Consider the following 23,342-nt stretch of genomic DNA (forward strand, 5'->3'; position numbering starts at 1 on the left):
ATTCATGCCACATGAGTACAGTAGAAATGTCTGTATGGGGTCCTGCTGGAAACAACATAGGGGAAAAAATCACATTTTAATTTGCAATTACATCTGAAAACAGATGTTAAACATTGATGATGAAGGCATTGGCCAATATATTTCTTTGTATGTACAATTTATAACAGTAGTGTACAGTAGTTAATCTATAACTTTGAACACTACAAAGATGGCTATTACCAAAGGTTTTGCATCACCCTGTAGAATGAACACATTTTGCTTCATGAAGTCAGTACCGCTTGGGAGTTTTTCACATACTTAGCATAAAACTGACAAAAATTGAAAAATGTGATATTTTGAAATCTAACATGAAATACTGTACTACTATTGTGGCTTCTGGTAGACTTTTTCAATATCATTTTGTAGTTTCTTTGATTACATGATATTAAATAAAATATAAAAATTATGTGTAATGGTGTTTGCGACTCGTGGTTTCAGTTTGATCCAGGAAGAGAAGGAGTCGACGGAGCTGAGGGCGGAGGAGATTGAAAGCCGAGTAGCCAGCGTCAGTTTGGAAGGCTTGAACTTGGCTCGAGTTCACGCAGAGACCTCAATCACTGGCTCAGTCACCGCCTCCTCCCTGGCCAGCTCTTCACCGCCCAGCGGCCACTCCACACCCAAACTGACCGCCCGTAGCCCAGCCCGAGAAATGGACCGCATGGGGGTCATGACCCTGGTAAACTTTTTTTTAAGGCCATAATTTATGGTGATTGAAATGAGTCTACAGTCCTGTTCAACATGCAGAATGTATATTCATTCTCAATACATACTAGTGCTGAGACTGGGTCAGTGTTTTTACCTGGGATTGTGCATTCTGGTGTGGAGTGTTAAAGGAATAAGCCCCATTACTTTTCCTTAATATTAGAGCAGAAACTAGATATAGTTTGGAAGGGGCAGAGAAATCTACACCAAATGCCAAACACAGTAAACTTGCTAATATGAACTCTGGTAGTCCAAGTGGACCTATAATCCATACTGTGCTATCACAATGACATACATTTTAAAAGCAGTTGATAAAGATTGAAGGGACTGATTTCTGTTTAATTGAGAGAGTTGTTTTGTGTAACTATATGCAAAGTAATATCGAAAGATCAACAATAATTTTATATGGTTTGATTTATTGTTTAAAACTACAGTCCATTCAGTTGAAGGATTTTAAAAGAATTGAATTGAATTATCCCTGAATACCCTTGAGTTAATCCAAGCCAGCATTCATTTTATAAAAAAAAGAAAAATAGAAGCCATTCCGGGACGTCTAAAGTTTTATTTTAAATCTTTATTGCTTCAGATTTATATTTAATATTTTTGTTTTGTACTGTACAATGATTTAAGTACACCTTGCTCAGGGGCAAACTTTTTACCGTATAAAGGGTAAGGTTTTGACAATATTCAATTTCATTCGTATTCATAAGTATTCATAAGACTTATTCTAACATATATTCAATATATATATAGATTATATATATATAATATATATGCTTAGTTTAAAAGACTTAATGTATTAAATGTGCAGAAGATTAAAGTACGATAGTTTTGCACAATGCAGTTGCATTTGCAGAGACTTAAATGAATTGCTCGATGCTGAAGTCTCTAAGAAAACTTGTGAAACTGAGAGGTTCTGCTATTTGTGATTTTATAGTATTTTTCCTATTGTAATTTGTTTCCTTTTTCTCCATTGCCTTGTAGCCCAGTGATTTAAGGAAACACAGGAGAAAGGTACTGTTTCACAACATATTTACCATTTGTATGTAATTTAATTTACCAAGTACAGTCTTGATATTATCAGTGCAGCACAAAGGTTATTCAACAAGTTTCTAAATTAAATCTTCTGCAAATGTTTATTATGTAGTACAAAGCAGGCTACATTGTGCACTGTACTATTTTTAACTGATACCCGTAGAGACATGTGTTGGATAATGAGGATGCATTAATGCCATATATTCCATATAACATATTTCCATGTATCAGAATGTAGGCACAACCAATAGGTTGCAATTATAAGCAGGACAGAGTGTATACACTAACACAGTACATACCTTGCAAAGGGGTCATGAAAGTTGTAGTCATTCTAACTTTATAGTTTCATAGCTATTAGCTCTAGTTCTGTAGATCCTACCGTGCATTGTATTTGCTATACATCAGTTTTACTTGGTTCACAGTATGATTCTCAAAGCATTGTGTTACAGTTCTACAGGTGGTTACATAAACAATTCCAGACGGGTGCATTTTATGCCACGCCACATGCAGGACCTGTAGTTTGTTTGAAGTGGAGTAACTTATTTTTAACCGCCCTCAGATTGCAGCAGTTGATGAGGATGGTCGAGAAGACAAGGCCACTATAAAGTGTGAGACATCTCCTCCTGCCACCCCCCGACAAGTCCGAATGACGCACACACTGCCATCGTCCCATCACAACGATGCCAAGGGGTGAGATTCACAGCGTCTGTCTTAGCTGGGATTCCAGTTATTCTCATTGTCATGTTTCAAGCCATTCTTAAACTATTCCAGTTATTCTCATAATGTCACAGGAAATTCTTAAGACGCATGTACTTTGAGCTGAATGAAAGTGTGTATTTCCTTTTTGTGTGTGTGTAGTATAACTATTTTTATTAGAGTGTATTCATGTTTAATTTGTGTTTAAATTGACCTTGTGAGGTAGATGTGCTCTCTGTCTGGTTAAATGAGTATAATTTCCATTTAACTGATAGCACATTACTTTCTTATGGTTTGTTTACTTTGCTTGTGCAATGCTTCTGCAGGCTTTGGATGGATTTGCAGACGATTGTATGCTTTTATAGATTTTATTTAATTTGTTGCTTATGGCTCGTTTGTCTAAGCTTAAATTAATATGTTATTCTGTGGTATATGTTGTCAATTATCATTTTTTCCTGTTATTGTTGGCATAATTACTGGGTTTTTTAGCATATTTAATAAAGTCACCAGCATATTTTACCATTCAGGCAGGTAAAACCATGCAATAAGGTCAGTCATTTGTTACCCCCTAAAACAATGAGATTTGTTTAACAAAAAAAAAAAAAGGAAAGCATGACAAATATTAATGCTTGCAGAAATGGTGATAAATAATGGTTGTGAAAACTCAGCTTAGGATAACACCAGGTTTGCCAGATTACGTGGATATATACTGTAGAAAATATTCAATGAGGAAATGAACCTGTGTTGGCTGCAAAATGAAATCGCTATCTCATTTTAAACTTCCCTGCAAGGGGTATAGTATATTAGAAATGAAGACAGTGTCATTGATGTATTACTCATTTATGTACAGTAAAAGAGAACCATGTAGCCTCATACCAACATATGCACTAAGCCCCCTGATGGCAGATGATTAAGCTTTTCTCTTCTGAAAAGAGTATCATATTCTTTAGTGAGCTGAATTCATATCCCCTGCTGTGGTTTGTGCATTCTGGTGATATCTGTAAACACCAGATTTGCTGTGTAATCAACAGCCGGTGCTAATGTTGATTTAATTGGGTGATTTAAATGTATAATGGAAGACTTTGTTCTTTTAAAGACACCTCCCTCAAACCATGTTCATTCTTTTTGCAGTGTGTCTGCTACACTGGAAGCTGAAGCCACTGCACTCAGCAGTGTCACCAGCAGCCAAGACTCTCTTCACAAAGCTCCAAAGAAAAAAGGAATCAAATCATCAATAGGCCGCTTGTTTGGCAAGAAGGAGAAGGGAAGACTTGCGCAACTCCACAAAGATTATGGTGGACCAGGACAGGGTTAGTATCTGTCCCTTTTATCAAAGAGGTTATGTAGCTAACAAAATAATTCTAGAAGTCTTTCGTTTTTACGTAGATCTAAGATGCAGTTTTGAAACACACACATTATTAATTACATATTGTATGTATTCAATAATGTGTGTGTATGTGTGTATATGTGTATATATGTGTATGTGTGTGTGTGTGTGTGTGTGTATATATGTATATATGTATATATGTGTATATATATATATATATATATATATATATATATATATATATACACACACACACACAGTACCAGTCAAAAGTTTGAGTACACATGCTTGAAACCAGGTTTTTCTTCATTATCTATGCTTTTAACTGTATAAACTTGTCTATAAACACTTAATATTTCATTATATGATACGTGTACTTATATAAGCTCATAATCATAAGTGTATTGCATTCAAAAATTTCATTTTTAAATTAAAATGTAAATCTTGTCAATTTCAATGAAATGGTCACCCAAAGCAAGGGTATTTCAGTCTGAAGTCCAAGTCAGTTAAAAGTCTGAAATGTGTATAACAGTGTTAGAACAGTGGCCTAAGTATAAAAGTGTCTTTGTTAGATGTTCTCTGAGTTAATTAGCATGTTACCTAATTAACCTTTTGTCACCAATTATTAACAGGTGAGCATCCATGATTACTATAAATATAGGTAGCATAGGCACATGTTTGTCATTCCTGAATGTAAGGGAGCAGAAAATGGCAAAATACGCTCTGTTAAGCAAAGAAAAAAGACTGTAATTACTTTAAGAAATGAAGGTCAATTTTTAAGACAAATCGCAAGAACTTTGCAAGTGTCTGTAACTGCTGTGGCCAAGACCATCAAACGATTTGAAGAAACTGGCACTCATGAGGACCGAACAAGTTCAGGCAGGCCAAAGGTGACCTCAGAATCAGAGAACAAGTTCATTCGAGCCACAAGTCTGCAAAAAAGGCAATTAACTGCCCCTGAAATACAAGCTCAGCTAAATGCTACTAGAAGTACAGATGTTTCAACATCAACTATTCAGAGGAGATTGCATGAAGCTGGTCTAACTGAAAGAATTGCTGCAAAGAAACCATTGTTAAGAGTGCAGAATAAGAGGAAGAGACTTGCCTGGGCCAAAAAACACAGAAACTGGACGTTTGAGGAGTGGAAGTCGGTCTTATGGACCGATGAGTCACAATTTGAAATATTTGGGTCCAACCGTCGAGTATTTGTAAGACGCAGAGAGGGTGAGCGCATGAGTTCTGCATGTGTGGTTCCCACTGTCAAGCATGGAGGAGGGAGTGTCATGGTCTGGGGTTGCTTTGCTGGTGACAGAGTTAGTGATCTTTACCAAGTCCATGGAAAGCTCAACCAGCAAGGCTGTCATAGCATACTTCAGAGGCTACTTCTCCATTCCATCAGAATTATGGCTAGTTGGGCAGTCCTTCAAAGGGTGACTATTTTGAGGAATCCAAGATTTAGAGACAATTTTCAATTTTCTTGAACATTGTTTTGATACTCCGTATGTTTTGTTTTGTATATTGTAACATGTGTTTTCATTTTTTTCTGGCTATTATATAAAATGGGAATTTCTCTCGGGCTGCTCCTAATCACATTCCAAAAATATGTATATGCAGCAATCTGAATTCATTAGTTCATTGATTTATTTCTCATGTGTAGCTACAAGTACATAAGGGTGGGTGTTTAGTCTGACTGCTAAACATGCAGAGCACAATAACGAAAGAATAGAACATTACACAAAATACATTCAGGGTATTCAAAGAAACAGTCCAATGCAACCATGAACTCGGTTTTTAATCTAAACATCTAAATGATTTTGTGACAAAGGACTGCATGGGTTGTTGGTCGTTAACCCTAATTACTGTGCTGTAGCTTCTGTTTAGGTTCTGTTCTTCAGAGTTTTTGCTTGTGATATTTTAGTAACCTGAAGTGTCTCTTGCAGTTGGAGAAATTCTAGTGCCTATTTTATCAGGTTTTAATTAACTGGCTGAATATGATGTGATGCCAGCTCTTTTCATGATACAACAAAGGAGACAGACTGTTTCAAGGGTGAAACGGTGTGCAAAATTATGGTTTGCATATTACAGAAATGTGTTTCTTGTAATATTTCTAAGTCCAGTTCCACGGGATTGGGTGTGTTCTAGTTATGTGTGAACAGCAAGAAGACAAATGGCTCTTCTGCTGACTGCCTCTGCTGTTTGACTGATCTGGGATGTGATAGAGAGTAAATGTTGTTAACATACAGTGTACAGTACAGCTTGTATTTGTAGTGTTCTCTTATCAGGTTATGAGTTGAAGCTGCAGAAAATCCATGAGCTTCCGCCTTTTGTTGGTATTGCAAGTCCACTGACTGTCTGGTATTTTTGTTTTCCTCCTATGACAGACTCGGAGCTTGGTGGACAGGATGCTGTGGGATTAGGAAAACTTGGGACCCAAGCAGAAAAAGACAGGAGGCTAAAGAAGAAGTAAGTGTTTGACATACTTAACATAAAACCCCAAATCTATGTTATAAAAACATCTAACATGCACACTGTACAAACACCCAAACAAAATGTAGTTTTTGAGTCCTTTATACTATACTGTTACGCTCCAGCCTGGCACATTAGTGATGCAAAGCACCTGGCTGGCACCATGCGTCGCACCCACAGGCTGTAGTGTGCAGTGTACTGTTTTTTTCAAATGTTCATATCTTAAATACACATTATGGAATGAAGAAAATAAAATAGAAACAATTAATTCAACGTCTATCCTATTGATTTGACCTTACATGCCGGTGCCATGCACTATTGTCCAACCCCACTTGGTTGGTTACACTAATTGGAATTAGAAAGGTTTTCCAACCATTTTGTGTTTTTAATTATTGTCAAGAGAGACAGTCACTTGTACATGGTTGGATGATCATCTAATGTCCTTTTGTCTAATTATCAGACAGCCTTGCCAAGTTGGCAGCATTTGTAACATACTTTTCAGCAGTTGTGATTAAAGCCTTGCTCCGGTTTACAAGATGTTACAGATTTTGGTGAAACTATAATCTGTGACACCCCATGAAACCCAGAACTACTGCAGACCAAACATGTTTGCTTCACTTTTAACCTATTCAATTATTTCACATTTTACAATTATTAATAAGTGTATCTTCATAACATTTCTTCTTTTCTGACTCTATAATGCATCGTGCAGCTTGTCAGAGAATGACACGAAACCTCCCTGATTATCAAAATGTTTTTAAAATTATTTTCTTTAATCCTTTGCTCGCCATGTTAGTCCCCTGAAATTCTAATAATGATTTTCATTTGTGATGAGTGACCTGTAATTTTACCTGGAGAAAAATTTCAAAAACCTACACATGGTCCCCAAGATGTACCCAAAGAAAAGCCTGATTACCCTTCAGAGCACCCCAGTCCATTCTCAACTCACCAACTGTTGTCATCCTGCATGAGGCACAAAAAACAAAGAAACTCTCCACCCCACCCCCACCCCCCCCTTACTCCCTTAAGGATTTAAGATCTCCCTTGCTTTAACTAGCCTTTGCCGCAGCCATAAACGATGTGGATGGCGACATTAGTGTCTCAGCCTGTGTGTGTGTGTGTGTGTCTGTGTGTGTGTGTGTGTGTGTGTGTGGTGTTGTGCACAGAGGACTTCTACCTACCTCTTCGATGTGGGGGGGGGGGGGACCCCCCGGACTCCCTCTTTAATAACTTGCTTTCTGCAGCTTGTGGCTTGCTCTTGTGTGTGCTTTTGTTTCCCATCCACCTCTCCTCATCACATGAAACTAATTAATAAAGCACATCTGAGTAAGTGTGATCACTGAGGCTGCCGAGTATCTTCATTGTCAGCAGCATGCTGGTGTTTCTTTCCTGTGTGTGTAATCATTGCCTGTTAATGACATCACTGTATCCACTGCTAAGGAAAAGCAACAGGTACCGGAGTTGTCATCATGTCTCATAACTGTTCACACTACCCCCTTCCCCTTGTTTTAATTCATAGTGAATGGGTGTTCTCCCTTGAAAGAGCTTGGTACACTATATGGTGTATTGATTTCTGGGACTCAAGCTTGCAGACATGCTTTTGGGGAAAAGAAAACCTTAGCCTAGGAGCCTGGCCTCCCTCGAAGTGGTCATCCATTCACAACGTGTATGATTGATTGATTGATTGTACACTTTTCTAATGTTGGTCTGTCAGTCATAAAATGTAACAGGTACCTGACCTGGTTATAGGGTGTCACATCTTTTAACTGTTTACTTGTAAATGTTTGAACCATTTTCTTCCCTCATTAGCCGTGTGTGTGTATGAAACAAGGAGGTGTGTTTCCCTGTGGTTTTGAAGCCCATTCATCCTACTCCAGCCCTGCTGTACTGTATATTTCCTGATCTTCCTATGTAGCTAGTATCAGGGCCTCCACGCTGTTCTGATGGGATAAATGTACTTCAGCCATAGTGAATAAAGTACAAGTTCAAAACATGAAGATAAACAGAAAAAAAGGAATATGTAGGAATGTTTTTGAGTAAAAGCAATTTGAGGAGACATCTGGAGACAACTTGAGATGGATTTAGCCCACCTTTTTAGCTTAAGGAGGAACATGGAAACACCATGGGAGATGCAACACCATAAAAGCAATAACCCCACTGAAATTCATCACAGTTTCTAAATTCTTTGAAAACACCACTATCAACCCTCAACAGAGCAGGATGCAAGAAGAGCTATCAGCAAGAGATAAAACTGAATAAAATGATCAACTTTCTTATGTCCGTCACAATTAACTAGATAGCTGACTTGTTAAATAGCTGCTGTGAATATGTCTTTAAGTAATAAAGCTAACCCTGTCTGATCAGGCTGATACAAGGCTGTCCCAGCATGGTTTCTAGCAATATGTTACATTTATTTCTCCCAAACTAAGTATGTTCTTCTTTTGGTGATTTGTAAAGCCTTTGGATATAATGCATTAACTGAGGACCTGACTGTTATAAATTAGAACAGCAAAGAGCAATGCAGAACGACCTGTATCTGATCCCTTTGATACAGTCCAATTTCCTCTCAATTTGAACAGTCTGATGTGGATGCTTGTCACAGCTTGCACAGCATCACAGTCAGGAACCATTATAATCTACATTACTTGGAACACTTCATCTCAAATCAGCTGGAACTATCCACTAACAATGTGATTTGCAGAGCTGGGAGAGGAGTTTGGATTTGCAAATCTACAGTAGTGTATATATGTCTCACTAGGAACACTTTTGTATTGTACACTTTAGTACAACAAGATTTAAACTTAACAAAAAAGTAAACAATTGATACCAAAATACTGTTAGACAAATCATGGCTAAATGTGACCTCTTTGTTTTAGAGACGTCGTCTTGTGTATTGTGGTACCTGGTGTCTACAAAATCTTTATCGTACAGTGTGTTGAGGCAAAATTCAATTATAAATAGGTCCACTGCCTTGGACTTTAAGAAAGCTGGTGCTTTAAAGCATTAATATAGTCAAGTGAATAATTAAATAAGTAAATCCAGGTAACGGGTGGTTCATCTTTAGCAACAGTAACATAACATAACTTATGTAGAAAAACAGGCTTGTGTCTTAGTGTCCATTTCTTCTATTTTATGTTTAAGAAACAAGATCCACAGTGCATCCACATCGTTTGCTTTAAAGAGAAATGCAGCTTGTTTACAATCTACTGCTTGCAGGAGACTAAGGTGCTTCCTCTGGACAAGTGTACTACTTTTGGAAAGCAATCTTCATTTCTGTGTAGTGGTATACAGTGAACCTAGATACAATTGCCTTATGTTTTTTGAACAAGGTGTGAATGCACATAGTTAAAACTTAAGCAGGCAGTGGAGGTAGTGTCAAAAGAAACACACACACAAAACAAAAACACAATGCACAGGCTTTACCATTGATGGGGATGAAATGATGTGATAGATCGATGCATCACCTCAGTCTTACTTGCCAGAGATCATCACTGGGTACTGTTTTGTCTACATGGTTTCATGCCAGTGTGTTTCATTGCATGGTCTCCTATCTGTCCCACAGGCACGAACTCCTAGAGGAAGCTCGCAGAAAGGGGTTACCTTTCGCACAGTGGGATGGGCCCACTGTAGTGGCGTGGCTGGAGGTAAAGTACTATGTGCTTTCATATTGTCTATTAGAGATGGTTAAGACTGGTTTTACAAGAAACCTGTAGTACATAAGGAATGGTGGAAAAATAAGCATTTTGCAAATTGATCAGATCGGAGGGTCCAATAGTCATGATGCTCAAACGCAAGCGCAATGCCTAATGGATGTTCCAGGGGGCTTGTGTATTGCATGACTATTGTATGTTAGTGTCTTCATTCCTGTAAGTAGTAGGAGATTCAATTATTTTTGTTTTACTTGGTGTTTTTAAGCTACTGCCACCTTGCCTTTCTAACCACAGTCAGTGTTTATGAGATATAAATAAACTAGATGGGCAATACAGTAGTACAATCGACAGGCTTTATCCATAGAGCTCATTTAAATAATAGTCAAGTGAAAAACCTATCGTAAAACTAGAAAGTTATTTTTATGCATAAATACAGTTTGATATTCAGTACAACTGTCCTAGAGCTCTGTTAAACAACCAATACCACTCTTGAACTTTTTCAAGAATATCACTATTTTCTCATTGAAAACATTTTTTTTAATATGAAATTGCTAACGTAACGTCTTAGTCAGAGATTTGTAACATTTTTGGATATATATTTTAACTGCTTTGAGAGCATATCTTATTGCTCATACAAAAAGTATGATCAGATTGTGGACATCTGTGGCATTTAAGTTTAGTCATTGTTTTTCACTTGGGAATCTTCAAAGAAATGTTTTCCTCGGGGGGGGGGGGGAATCAGCAATGCCAATTCACTTGATTGACGTAATGTCCAGTAAGTAAGGGTAAAACCTTTTCAATTGATTTAGATTGGTTTTCAATGGCATTGTTGCATAACCTGACCTGTCAGGGGTCTTTTAAGCAAATGTCACATGTGCCTCAATGCTCTTTTGAGCTTCAAACACAACACTCCTCCAGGCATAATTCATCACGACACACAAAACACAATTTATAGGGACATGTTAAATTGTAGCTTTTGAAGTGGGTATCAGATGTCATGGTTATAATAGCACTGGACTTGCCTCACGCTTCCTGTCGTATTGTATTATCAAACCATATCAAACACTGGAAGGTTAGATTTTGTAATCATCATTTAGATAATCAAATTCAATGGTCATCACCATGCACTGCAGTTACTGTTATGAATATACTTGAACTTTTCAGCATCCATTGTTGTTATAAGCATAATGTAGTCCATGTAATAACAATAATTTATAACACAGGTGCGTTGTATATCACAGGCCATTCAGCCAGACAGTCAGTTAATCTCAATTTGAATCGTTTGCTGTATTACTTCTGAGAAGTAAACAGGCATTTAGATTCATTCCAATGCACTGAACCTGCTTCTCGTTCATCGCCGTGCAGTTCACAATTTTCATCTTCTACTTTTTTCTTTTTTTTATATTTTTTTTAGAGAAATTATTTAACCCATAGCTAACTCAGATGGTAAATTGGGTAAGCAGCGGTGCTTTGCAACACAGTGCCTGTTAATGGTGACTGACTATTGGATAACCTTGTGCTTATTAACATGTATAATAAGACTGGGGGACTTCTACTGTAGTAGCCATCAAATGTGTAGTTTAATTAATGAGACCTCTTAAATCCCACGTTTTAAGCTCTAAATGAAATGGGATGATTAAAATATCTTTGTGCACAGAAGAGGTGTACATTGATTGCATTATGCACTGCTTTTTGTCAAACACCAGCATTCTACTCACGTGTAATACGTCACTTTATAATGTTATATCTGAGTTTTGAAAACAGAAATGTTCAGTAGAGCCAGTGTCACGTCTCTAAGTTATAGCAATACTAGAGAGATGTATTTGACCGTTCTGTCATTTTCCTATTTTCCTAGCTTCCTATCGTAGACTTTAAAAACAAAGTGGCGCTTATTATTCCAGACTTTTTTGGGTGTACCATTTTAATCTACATTTTCTAATATTCAAAAGTTTTAGATGGCAGAACAGTGACATCTGGTGGCAAGCCTTTCTTTTTTTTTTTCTTTTCAGTTAATGTTACCAGTTTTTCTCTTCGGGTGTCAGCATCTTGCCAAGTTCCTTTTAGGGCAGCAGAAAAAAAAGGAATATAATAAAGCTGTTAAAATGAAACAATTCTATCAGTTTGTCCTGTTGTGCTGTATTTAGAACTACAGATTGTAGGAGTGTCATTAGACTGTTGCCTTCAGGATAATGCAGTCCATGTTTTAATAAAGATGTTTGTCTGTGCACCACATTACTGTGCTCATCAGCAGGCAAAGTTGCCTTTTCAGGTTTTAAATGCAAACAAAAGTGTGCAGATTTACATAATGTAGATCTATTTTACATTGCCTTAAATGACCCCTTAAAGGAGATGCATGGACTTATTTCACAGTGACTGGATATAGCAGTTTTAATGGAATGTGCTATTGATTTCAAGTGGAACATTAACCATTTAGTAGACATAGTTGCATCTGTCTTTTGGAGTGATGGAGAGACTCCTACTGTGAGAACAGTGGTTCCTGTTTAAGTGTTTCAAATTCATCCTGTCTGTGAACACCTAGATTTAAAAGCTCAAAAAACTGAATCTCAGGTGGGCAATAATCCCTTAATGATGTCTTTATAACTTTTCCCCATTTCCCCTGTCTTGCAGCTGTGGCTCGGGATGCCAGCTTGGTACGTGGCAGCCTGCCGTGCCAATGTGAAGAGTGGGGCCATCATGTCTGCTCTGTCTGACACGGAAATCCAGAGGGAGATCGGGATCAGCAACCCCCTGCACCGACTCAAGCTCCGCCTGGCTATCCAGGAAATGGTCTCGCTCACCAGCCCCTCGGCCCCTCCCACATCGAGAACAGTGAGTCACACTCTGCCTGTGTCAGCATGCTCTTGTTTTACACCCCTCCCCATTGTACCACATGTTTACCAGGAAAGCTGTATTCCACTGGGACTGTAGCTGTTTAAATATGTGCTGCAATATGTCTTTGTGCCTAAGACCCACATCAGTACTCTGCAATCCCCTATGGATACTGTTTTTTTGCAGTCTGGCCTTTATTTTTGTAGTTTTTACATTTAATTCTGATTTTAGAGTTTATTGTCTTTCATAATTATGTATTTACAGTATCAATTTCCTTAGTAAAATGGTGTCATAGATATTCAATCTAATGTCCAATATTGAATATCTTGCTTCTCTTGGAATGCTTTTAGAATAAAATTATATAGAAATCATTGAAATGGGGAGAGGGGTTTTGCAGGAAACTAATAGAACTAATTATACAGAGTCCTAAGTTAATGTGTCACATTCAGCTACCTCTGTTGTAACTGACAATGTAAAACTCAGTGAGTAGCAGGCCTACTTTAAAGAATAGTACTTTAGCATGTTGAGTCAACCATCAGTTGTTTTTATGAGGCTGGGGCTATTACAGCCTGCCACAGTTTTAGTGTTGCCATGGTGATCGGCACAAACTGCATGCAAAAAAGCAGATGACTTGCTCTACGTTCCCCCTCTCACTCTCCTAAGCAGGGCCCAACTCAACTTCATTATTCATCAGCCTCTTGAGTGGTAATTTATGAAAAAAAAACAAAAAAAAAAAAACCACTTAAAATTTTTATTAAATTAATAAAAACTAAGAATTTTCTTAACATGAAGTACTTATTGCTGTACCACGCTATGCCTTAGTTTCCTTCTACCTGATAATGTCTTAATGTGCATGTATGGAAAATGCCCATTTCAACCATTGTGTAAGATTATATTGACTAAAAGCTGCTGTTCAGCTGTGCTTTAATTCCTCTATTACTGTATATGCAACATAAGCTATATCTTTGCATGTAAAAAATTCAGCTTCATTCCCCTAAGTTACACTTAATGATACACAAAGATTTTCTGCGGCACAGAACAGATCTGCACACCTCCTAAGAAGCAGACAGCCTCTCTCCCCAGGATTGGGGCCTGGTGTTAAGTAGCCAGACCAGCAGCATGAAGTATGAAAAAACTATTGCATGTTTAAAAGTGAGCACTGAACCTTGCGAACAATATTCAGAAATCTTGAACGCCCCCAGGCTGTGCTGATTATCTGGCTACTTGGCTGGTGTGTACTTGCTGCTCTTCTGCCACTTAAGCGAAATTAACCCTATTATCACAAGTAAGGGGCTGTCAGGCAGGACATTAACATACAAGCACAGCGTCTTGTATTGTACTCCTTTACAGGACTTGTCACCAAAATGCCAGTCTTCCTCCCAGTAGAATTATATTATACAGAAAGCAATGGGGGGGATAGACTATAAGGGAAAGTGAACAGCAATAGGAAGGGTTATATCTGCAGAGAGAGCAAAAAAAAAGAAATTGGAAAGGAATATATTATGCAAAGCTGTTTTATGTGCCCAAAGAGTAATAATGTAGAATAATGATGGGCCTGTAGCATTCAACTCCGAATTACTGTCCCTCCCCATGTTTAATAATGCAATGTTATGTGCATGCAGTAGCATAGAAATGCTATTACAGTACGTACTGTAGTAGGAGAAAAAGTGTGGAAAATTATGATTTAATTGTGCAGATCAAATAGTATTAAACCTGAAGTTAAAAAGTAAATGTAACCATCTTAATCTGAAGAAACAAGGCCGTTAAGCTACAGTAAACCAAGTGCACAGGACAGGTAAACTGCAGGTTTACTCCAAATCCCATTTCTTCCAGCAACTCCACTGCGATGCCTAAACCATTCCTTCAATCACCCTGCAGAAAGTCAGTGCTATTTTCCTTTCTGAACTGTGATCAAATGCATTGACAATTTAAAAGTAAAGTAAATGAAAGTACACCACCCCCTCAGGAGTCGGAGCCTAATATAAATCTGCAATGTACTAAGGGCTGGGAAAACGCCTGCAAACAAATTCTGTATTCTGTGCGTTAATATGTACTCGCTACATATCATAGAAATGTACAGAGCCAAATGGTGAATCACAAATGACCATTTCTATAGTAATTAGGCTACTATACAAAAAACTGTATGCATCAGTGAAATAACGTACAATAAGAAACACAAAATACTGTACCTAAAGTACTACTGCTGATCTAAAATGCTCCGGTCACCCGCTTATTTTAAGGGGTTATGTTTGTAAGTCTGTTTAAAGGGGCGTCTTATCCAGCCCTGCAGTATAACTGAGTGGAAGTGTATTGAGGTGCAATATACTGAGGGGTCGGTGTGCTGGAAAGCTTACCCTATGTGTGTGCAGAAAAGCTGATGTGCTGATTGTGATGCTATAACGCTGTTGGCTTACAGTGGTGCTGCCTTTCTTCTTTAACACTGCTTGCCTCCTGTGGATTGTACCTGCCTCCTGTGGGCCCTGTTATTAGCCGTCAGGCAATGTATGGGTGACCCACGAGGAAATGGAAACTCTAACGGCTCCAACCAAAACGGTCAGTTAATCCTCTTTCTTTCTTCTCAGATATGCTTTTATTAATATTTCCATGGTGCAGTTCTAGTGCCCCATGCTTTTTCAGTATGCATTCTTGTATTGGCGAGGATAAACTGTATTTGGCAATAAACCACACTTCCCGTTTCGCAACCCACACCTTCACGTTACTAATTGCACTCAACACATCTGTGTGAGAAGGGTGCACACCTGGCGCTCATGTATGTTAAACAGAGTTTCTTTTAAAATAATACATCTGTATTTGTGTAGAATCAAACAACAGAGCCCTTTGAGACATTATGGGTTTTACCAGGAGCTCCATAAGCCCCAGTGTATAGGTAACAAGCTTGGGAGTCTTCTAATTATTTCTAAGTCCACATTATAATCAGTCATGGCTATCGCAGTTTCTGTAACTGTTTCCATAGTGTTAGTACCATTCTTTAAAAATGCAGTGTGTACGCTATGTCCAAGTTTACAGTAATTCTTGGATCAATGGATCGTGGGTGTATAGAGTTGTGTAGAATCTTGATTGGCCCCTTTTCATATTTACAAGAAACAAACATGGGAAAGGTGCAGACTGGCTGCTTTAATGGCTTACTATAGAAGCTTCAGAAGCATGGAGAGTAGAATTTAAAATGTTGTGAAATATAGAACTTAAGTATGACAAATGGGACAACATACAGCACAAAATGTTTTTTGTTTGTTTGTTTCATAATTACCATCATTGAACGCAAAGGCTTGTTTTATTCTATTGTTTCTGCTCACTGAATCGTTTGAAACTGTTTTCTTTCACAAACATTTTCTAGCACAAAAGTCCTAGCTTGTGAAATGGGTTCATTAATACTGTAACAAAACTCGCAGTGTTTATATTTTTTTAATTATGATTTTTTTTTTTTTTTTTTTTTTATCAGTTAAGGTGGAATGCTCACCGTGTTGCTTTTACTGTGCTATCCCTATAACACTGTAATCAGGGCCCATGCTGCAGTGAATGTTGTGTTCTGCTGTAGAATGCAAGTGGCAACGAAATGGAACTGTGGAGTATACCGCCTTAAAAATAGTACTGTGGTTTAAAGGACCCCCTTATAATGAGGGAGCACTGCACCCAGGCACACTGCTAAAGCATCACCCCTGTTATACATGGATCAAAGAAAGAAAAAAAAAAGATTTAACTTATGAAATTCTCTTTAGCCATTATGGTAAGGCAGTTATATTACTCCTATCAAATTTTGAATGCAATAATACCAATGCTTTCCATTTAGAGCAAGTACGCTCTTTCTTTCACTGTCAAATGATTACTTACTTTTAGTTCAGAAGTGAAAGCTGGGACCCAAATCATTCATAGTGCGATTTAAGAATATGGTATTTTTCAAATTGCTGAGAAGTGTCAAGCAAGCTGATCGAATACTGTTGTTTGAAGTCCTTGCTGCTTGTAGTTTGAAGTGAGGCTTGCTTATGCACGGTATATATGATTACACGTTGTATTTTTCTAGCATGTTAATACTGCTGACTACCTGATACATTTGTTTATGCATCTATTTGTTTGCTTACTGATTATTTCTGACCCTTTCCTTTCTGACACTACAGAAGGAGTCAGAGGAAGGCAGCTGGGCACAGGTATGAAATATATATACTGTTTCTTCTCGACATGAAAAAGTAATTTTATACCAACACAAGAGCATGCATTCTGTCTATGAAATACATGTTTTAGTGGTAGAAATGTAATGTTCTTCTATCCCAAAGTAATAATACAGATTCACACTTTGTGATGAATCCTGCATGTCTATGAGTTTGTATTTATGTCCATGACAACCCACAAGCTGTTCACCTCATTGCATAAAGCAAGAGCTGAAGGTTTACAAGAAGGTTTTCAGAATACAATTAGAACAGTTTTATCTATGCTGAGTTTGTGCCTTTTTATACATGCAATTTTAAACTGTGGCTGTAAATGATTGCTGTGAGATGAGATAGTTCTCAAACCGAATTTTACCAGTTCCCAATTTGTCTAACTGCAAGCACTTTTTAGGACCGAGTTGTGAGAGGGAGGTGTAGTCTGACATCCCTTGCTGGAGCTGGAGATTTCACCAAAGTTATGTTGTTTTTTTTTTTTTTTTTTTTTTTTTTTTTTTAAGTGAAATGCTTATTGAACTGCCTTGGCGTGTTTCTTTTAGTGTGTTTTGTTTTTTTTGTTTTTTATTATTGGAGAGCATTACAGGGAAAGGTAAGGGAACCCGAGCACCGAAGATTGAAATCATTCTTCCTTTATGCCCAAGTCTAATACCGGATTACACCAAGGTTAGAGGCTAATTGTGAGTGCCTATTGAATAGAAGGTCCCTGACTGGCTGGCGGTAGTGTGTTATTAATACAGCTTTAGGGCAGTTTTTAGATGTGTATGGTAGTTTATATGTGTAGTACAGTAGTAAGTAGTCAGTAACCTTGAAAGCAACCAGAATAGTCTCCCTGTAGTTCATGCCCTGTCAGGGTGACATTTACACCAATCGGTTTGTGTATCATTGCAGACACTGGCCTATGGTGATATGAATCATGAATGGATTGGAAATGAGTGGCTTCCAAGCCTGGGACTGCCTCAGTACCGCAGTTACTTCATGGAGTGCCTCGTGGACGCCAGAATGCTGGACCACCTGACCAAGAAGGACCTCAGAGTCCATCTTAAAATGGTGGACAGCTTCCACAGGTAAGTCTTCTTCTCCCAACTCTTTGACTGGGATTTCAATAACACATCCTGGAACTGATCAGGTCCCTTATTATACACGGGGCCATGCAGCCTAACATCATCAGTTACAGTCTTTATTTGCCCACGAAGAACTGGCTGAGGGCAGTTTATAGTGGTGACCTAAGCAATGTGAAGCTTTATTTTTTGTGTTATATTTTTAGAAGTTGGTTAAGGCATAAAGCAAGCCGAAGGATTTACAAAACAACACGCATTTACAATGTAATGTAGTTATATAAAAATGGAGACCAATTTATAAACTGTAGATGCGTTCCGTAGAGAACTATCTAAATTCACGCGATTGTAAAAACTGATCTCTGGAATGGTTTAAGATTTGGCTACAGAGGTGTGTGGAGGTGCACTGATGTTACTAATGTGTCCAGACATTGACAGTACTTGCACTAATATGTCACCATGCCATGTATTGAAAGTTATTAACAACATTAACACTTTAATCCAGCTTTTGCTTGAACCTTGAAAATGTTAGATTTTTAAGATCAAAATGTCACCAATAAATAATAGCAACTTACTGTATCTTTAAGGAATCTTCAGATCCGTCATCACATCCCTGAAAGGGGACTAGCCATTTGCCCATTTTTTAATACATTTAATGTCATTATTTTTCAGGACAAGTCTACAGTACGGGATCATGTGCCTAAAGAAACTCAATTATGACAGGAAAGAACTGGAAAGGAGGAGAGAATGCAGTCAACATGAACTGAAAGGTATGTTTAGGACTACTCCCAAGTACTGTGTCAGATTTCCAAAAAACAACGTTGTGTGAATATCAAGACATTTATTTGCTGTTCCACACCTCTACCATTCAGCTAACTAACTGAAAAAAGCAACAAAAAAAAGACAAGTAATAAGCACAGTTCCCTCCTATTATTACTTTCAGCGATGATAGATAAAAAGTGTACATTGTTATATGTATGAATGACTGGCTGAACCTCCAGTATAATGGTCTGCTCTGCTGCTCAGTGATACTCTGGTTTGGTTACACTCTATTTAAACTGCAATGTATTCTCATTTGTTTCACAGATGTGTTAGTGTGGAGCAATGACCGTGTGCTTCGCTGGGTACAGAGTATTGGACTACGGGATTATGCAAACATCTTGTTAGAAAGTGGAGTCCATGGGTCCCTGGTTGCCTTGGATGACAATTTTGACTACAGTAGTCTAGCACTGTTACTACAGATCCCAAACCAGAACACTCAGGTGAGTCACGGCTAAAAGAGCAATATGCAGAGTTATATTTGTTTTATCTCAGGAAAGGGAATTACGAACTGAGTCTCGGGGGGACGGGGGGACGGGACTGCAGTCTTGCCCATTGTGCAGTGGATTCAGTGTGGCCAGTGAGGGCTGAGTTGAAACCAAAAAGCTCATTAGTTCCATATGAGTGCTGTTGTACCAGCAACAAGTTAGTTAAATCTGTGGTGAGCAAGCAGAGAGACACCAGGATGATTTGAATAAATGTCAAACTCAGGTCCTTTGAAACTGATGTAGTTATGAAATTATCTTCAACCAAGAAGTATATGTTAATTGTGTTTGTTCTTATGATGACAAGTGTAACATGACTGATTCAGCTTTGAAGCTTCCGCCTTTTTAAGCTTTCTTAGCAACCCTTGTAAATAAGGCTCTTTCATCTTAACAAGTTTATCCTGTTGAATATTCTTTTTTTTCTTCTTTTATATAAAGATTAGAGTATATTCAATTGATCTAAACAGAGGCAGATCTTCTAATAATCTCCATTTAAATATTAATTTTGGACCAAATCTGCCATTTTACTTGGGGTTCTGTCATAACAGGGAGATTATTCAGCAGCTTCACCAGTCAAAGGAAGTACATAGCAGACAGTGCTCTACATGTTTGGTCAGCAGAGAATACATAGGATTTCAAGCATATGTTGTTTTTTATATAAACAGGCACGACAACTTCTGGAGAGAGAGTACAACAACCTTCTGGCGCTCGGAACAGAGAGAAGACTTGATGAAGTAAGTATAAACTGCTCAGAACTTGCTGCTTCCAAACCTATTTGTGAAAGTGTAGGTTCTGCACAGGTGTTTTTCTCTTGATCACTAGTTAAAGAGAAGACATCGTGATCACACAAGAGAGCAGTAACATGAATAATGCAATAATATTATCCATCGTGAAACAAGGTCAGACAATTACAGGGACAAATGCTTTTTGAAGACAAGGGCCTGAGATTAGATCTAACAATTCAAGTCTTGTGTCATGACAGTGCCTATCTTTTAATTGCTTTTTTCAACTGCTTTCCATAGTCACAGCTATATTCTTCATGCTGTGACTATGAAAAGCATTTGAAATAATTTGGAGACTAAGTTGTACTTGCACTTTAAAATGTAGAGACGGTATATGGCAAAGTGGTTTGCAGTGTGCAGGTGCAGGAGTGATGCGGTGACAGCAATGATAATCCAGGTGCAGTGGTGTTTTATTTATAATCCAAAATCACTTGACAACATAAAATAACAATTAACAGTTTAACCCAGGGGTTCAGTCCCAAAACAATAAACACATTATTACATACACATACAATATACAAACATGGTCACAGGTCCAAAGTGAGTGCTGTAATGGTCGTGGTGCAAATACAATTTATCGTGAAACAAGTGCAGTGTTGTCCGGGTTTTGTGCTGCCTGTAGCGACAGCTCTGGATCGTGTTAGCCATCTAATAACAACAATCAAGTATAATTAGACACGACAAAACAAACAAAACACCAATACACAATCTGATTCTCCTTCCGGGTTGGCGTTACCCATAACAAAGGAGCAGAACACCTCGCTACGTCCCCTTATATACCGTCAATCACACCCCCATGGTTCAAGATTGCAACCTCTCTTCCAATCTGCAGCTACCACATCGTTTCCTTTCCGGGTCAGTGATTTAGTGTACTATAGCTTCCCCCTTTCTAGATGGCCGACTTTCACCTAACCATGGGAATTAATTGTCTGGCCATCCAGTCCAGGGCACTCACAGGTCAAGAGGGCAGTTTATCACCAAGAATCATTCTGTCTCTGTCACACAGTATCACAATACCTGTAAGATGTAGTGGACCTTGCTGTGCTGTTACCTATTGTCCCAGATCATTTGAAATAACTTTCAGTACTTTTTTGCTGCATTATGAATTACTTTGGGTAACTCTGATCTATCACAAAGCTTAGTAGTAAGTAAAACATTTTGGCTACTGTCCTGTAATAAGTGTCTTCGTTCTTTCTGGGCAGGTAGTAGCGGGTGCACCAAGATAAGTCAGTAGATGAACCTGTTATTCTCACTCAAGAGTTCTCCCAAGCTAACCTGTACATACAGTAGCTTCTCAGATACAGTCTGCCTGGAATGACTTGCAGCAGTGTCACCTGCGGTGAATGAACTCAATGGACTAACGCTTTCAGACTTGTGGTTTTTTTTGCAGTTTTAGTCCTCATGGTTACGCTGAATAACTGTAAGAAATATACCTGAAGCAGCAGCAGTAAGTTGGCACAGAAAAATTTGATGTTTAAATAGATGAAAAAAAGCATTATTTAATGAGATTGAACTGACACACTAGCAGCCACTTGTGCCAAACTTCATCTTGCATGTTGCTTTCTCTCCCTACAAGCACACCGGAATGTGAAACCAAAAAAAAATCAAACAAACAAAAAAAAAAAAAAATGCAGAAAAAAATCCAACAACCATGACCAAAACAATCCATAAAAAACAAATGATTTGCATATTCTGCAGAATGATGACAAAAACTTCAGAGGAGGACCTTCTTGGAGAAGACAGTTCCACCCACGGGACATCCATGGAATCAGCATGATGCCAGGCTCCTCCGAAACTCTGCCAGCAGGGTTCAGGCTGACCACCACATCGAGACAGTCACACAACATGTCATCTGAAGGTGGGTGCATTGAGAAAGGCCCCTTGTGGATACAGCCTGGAGGGAAGAAGATCAGCCTCCGCAGGTTTCAAGTGGTGAACTACAGTGCTGTGTTGAAATTAGTTAACAACCATTTCAAACAGAATAGTCTTAGAAATACCTGCTTTCAATCCCTAAGGCACCAATGTGAGGATTTAATATTTTACAATCACCACCACTGATTGAACAACAGCCTGAAATAAGAAGCCCCGCTAAAGGTCTTGCTTTAAAAAGGTGTACTGACTTGGGTGAAAATACCTTTACAATGTATATTTTTATTTAATTGCAATCTGATTGTCAAGTCAACTTTAAGCAGCAATATATGTTCTCACATGGAATAGTACAGGTCTTATACCAACAGCACATGGGGCCATAGTCAATGTATAGCTTTACAAGAAAAAAAAAAAAACAATAAAACTGAGTCAAAAGCTCCAGTACTGCACATGTTGTATTAACTTTCCAAAGTAAGAAACTGTAGTCATAGATGTACACCATTTACCCAATTGCAGAGTAATCTAGGAAGCAATGCTCAGATGTTACGCCACTCGATTCCCCTGCAGGCGACTGTTGAATATGTTTTGCTGACAATGACTTTGTTTCTGTTGTTTTTGATTGCCGCTGAATTTGAGTTCTCTTTGAGATAGATGTTGGACGACAGTCCCAAACACATGATAATGAACTGGTTTCAAGGTCAGGAATAAAGGAACAGTGTTGGATTCCTAGCTCACTGTCCTACCTAAACATTTCAGTCCCTAATCTCTGGAGCTATACTGGGTTCTACATTTGGCTTTTATTTTCCTCCCCTCCACATTCTCTATACCTTTCGTCTCCTGCATGTCAAGACTAGGTGTCAATAAACGCCTGAGTTTTGTTCTAGGAAAGTCCAGAGTTAGATCATAAGAACCATAACTTCTACTTTTGATCTCCAAGCAATCACAGCTGTGTTTTGTACCACTGTTAACATGTTAAGAATTATTTCCTTCTGCAGTCAAGTCATTGAAACCTATAATACCCTTCCATCGTCGCCAACAGGAAAGACTGCCATAAATAGACGCTGCCTGTAACTGCTAAATCACAAGTGGTGTATTTCATTGTAGTGGTGTGCCCAAACAAAAAGATGAAGTCCTCACATAATTGATGTATTTTTAAAGAAAAATATGTATCATTGTATTCCTGTTGAAATTTCTCAAATAAAACACACACCCCTGGAGCACAGGCACAGTTTGCCCCCCAAAACCAACTTTACTTAATATATACAATATGTACAAGGGTATTGAAAATGTAAAAAGTGGCTATCTCACATCACTTGCTGGTAATAGCTTGCTTTTATAAATCATTGAAACAAAAGCTTTGACTGTGAGAAATGTCAACTGGAATAGAAAGAGGAGCATATTTATTTAAAA

General features: G+C 38.2%; 1 protein-coding gene across 9 annotated transcripts in view; it reads left to right on the forward strand.

Annotated features, from left to right (window-relative positions):
* The window catches only part of LOC121320028 (liprin-alpha-2-like), a 178,838-nt gene that overhangs the window by 153,226 nt on the left and 2,270 nt on the right, over positions 1-23,342 (forward strand). For 3 of the 9 annotated variants that reach the window (XM_041258146.1, XM_041258140.1, XM_041258142.1), the window contains 14 exons: positions 478-715; positions 1,726-1,755; positions 2,336-2,466; positions 3,604-3,782; positions 6,181-6,262; positions 9,828-9,909; positions 12,544-12,744; positions 15,235-15,297; positions 16,878-16,907; positions 17,811-17,986; positions 18,650-18,747; positions 19,064-19,239; positions 19,947-20,015; positions 21,762-21,921. In XM_041258146.1, coding sequence (XP_041114080.1) covers positions 478-715; positions 1,726-1,755; positions 2,336-2,466; positions 3,604-3,782; positions 6,181-6,262; positions 9,828-9,909; positions 12,544-12,744; positions 15,235-15,297; positions 16,878-16,907; positions 17,811-17,986; positions 18,650-18,747; positions 19,064-19,239; positions 19,947-20,015; positions 21,762-21,921 — 1,715 coding nt within the window. Of the gene's footprint in view, positions 1-477; positions 716-1,725; positions 1,756-2,335; positions 2,467-3,603; positions 3,783-6,180; positions 6,263-9,827; positions 9,910-12,543; positions 12,745-14,577; positions 15,155-15,234; positions 15,298-16,204; positions 16,490-16,877; positions 16,908-17,316; positions 17,987-18,649; positions 18,748-19,063; positions 19,240-19,946; positions 20,016-21,761; positions 21,922-23,342 lie in introns of those variants that run through there. The other 6 variants (XM_041258141.1, XR_005950784.1, XR_005950785.1 and 3 more) reach the window with 6 other exon arrangements.

Source organism: Polyodon spathula, chromosome 8 (assembly GCF_017654505.1).
Source record: "Polyodon spathula isolate WHYD16114869_AA chromosome 8, ASM1765450v1, whole genome shotgun sequence".
NCBI classification, from domain to species: Eukaryota; Metazoa; Chordata; class Actinopteri; order Acipenseriformes; family Polyodontidae; genus Polyodon; species Polyodon spathula.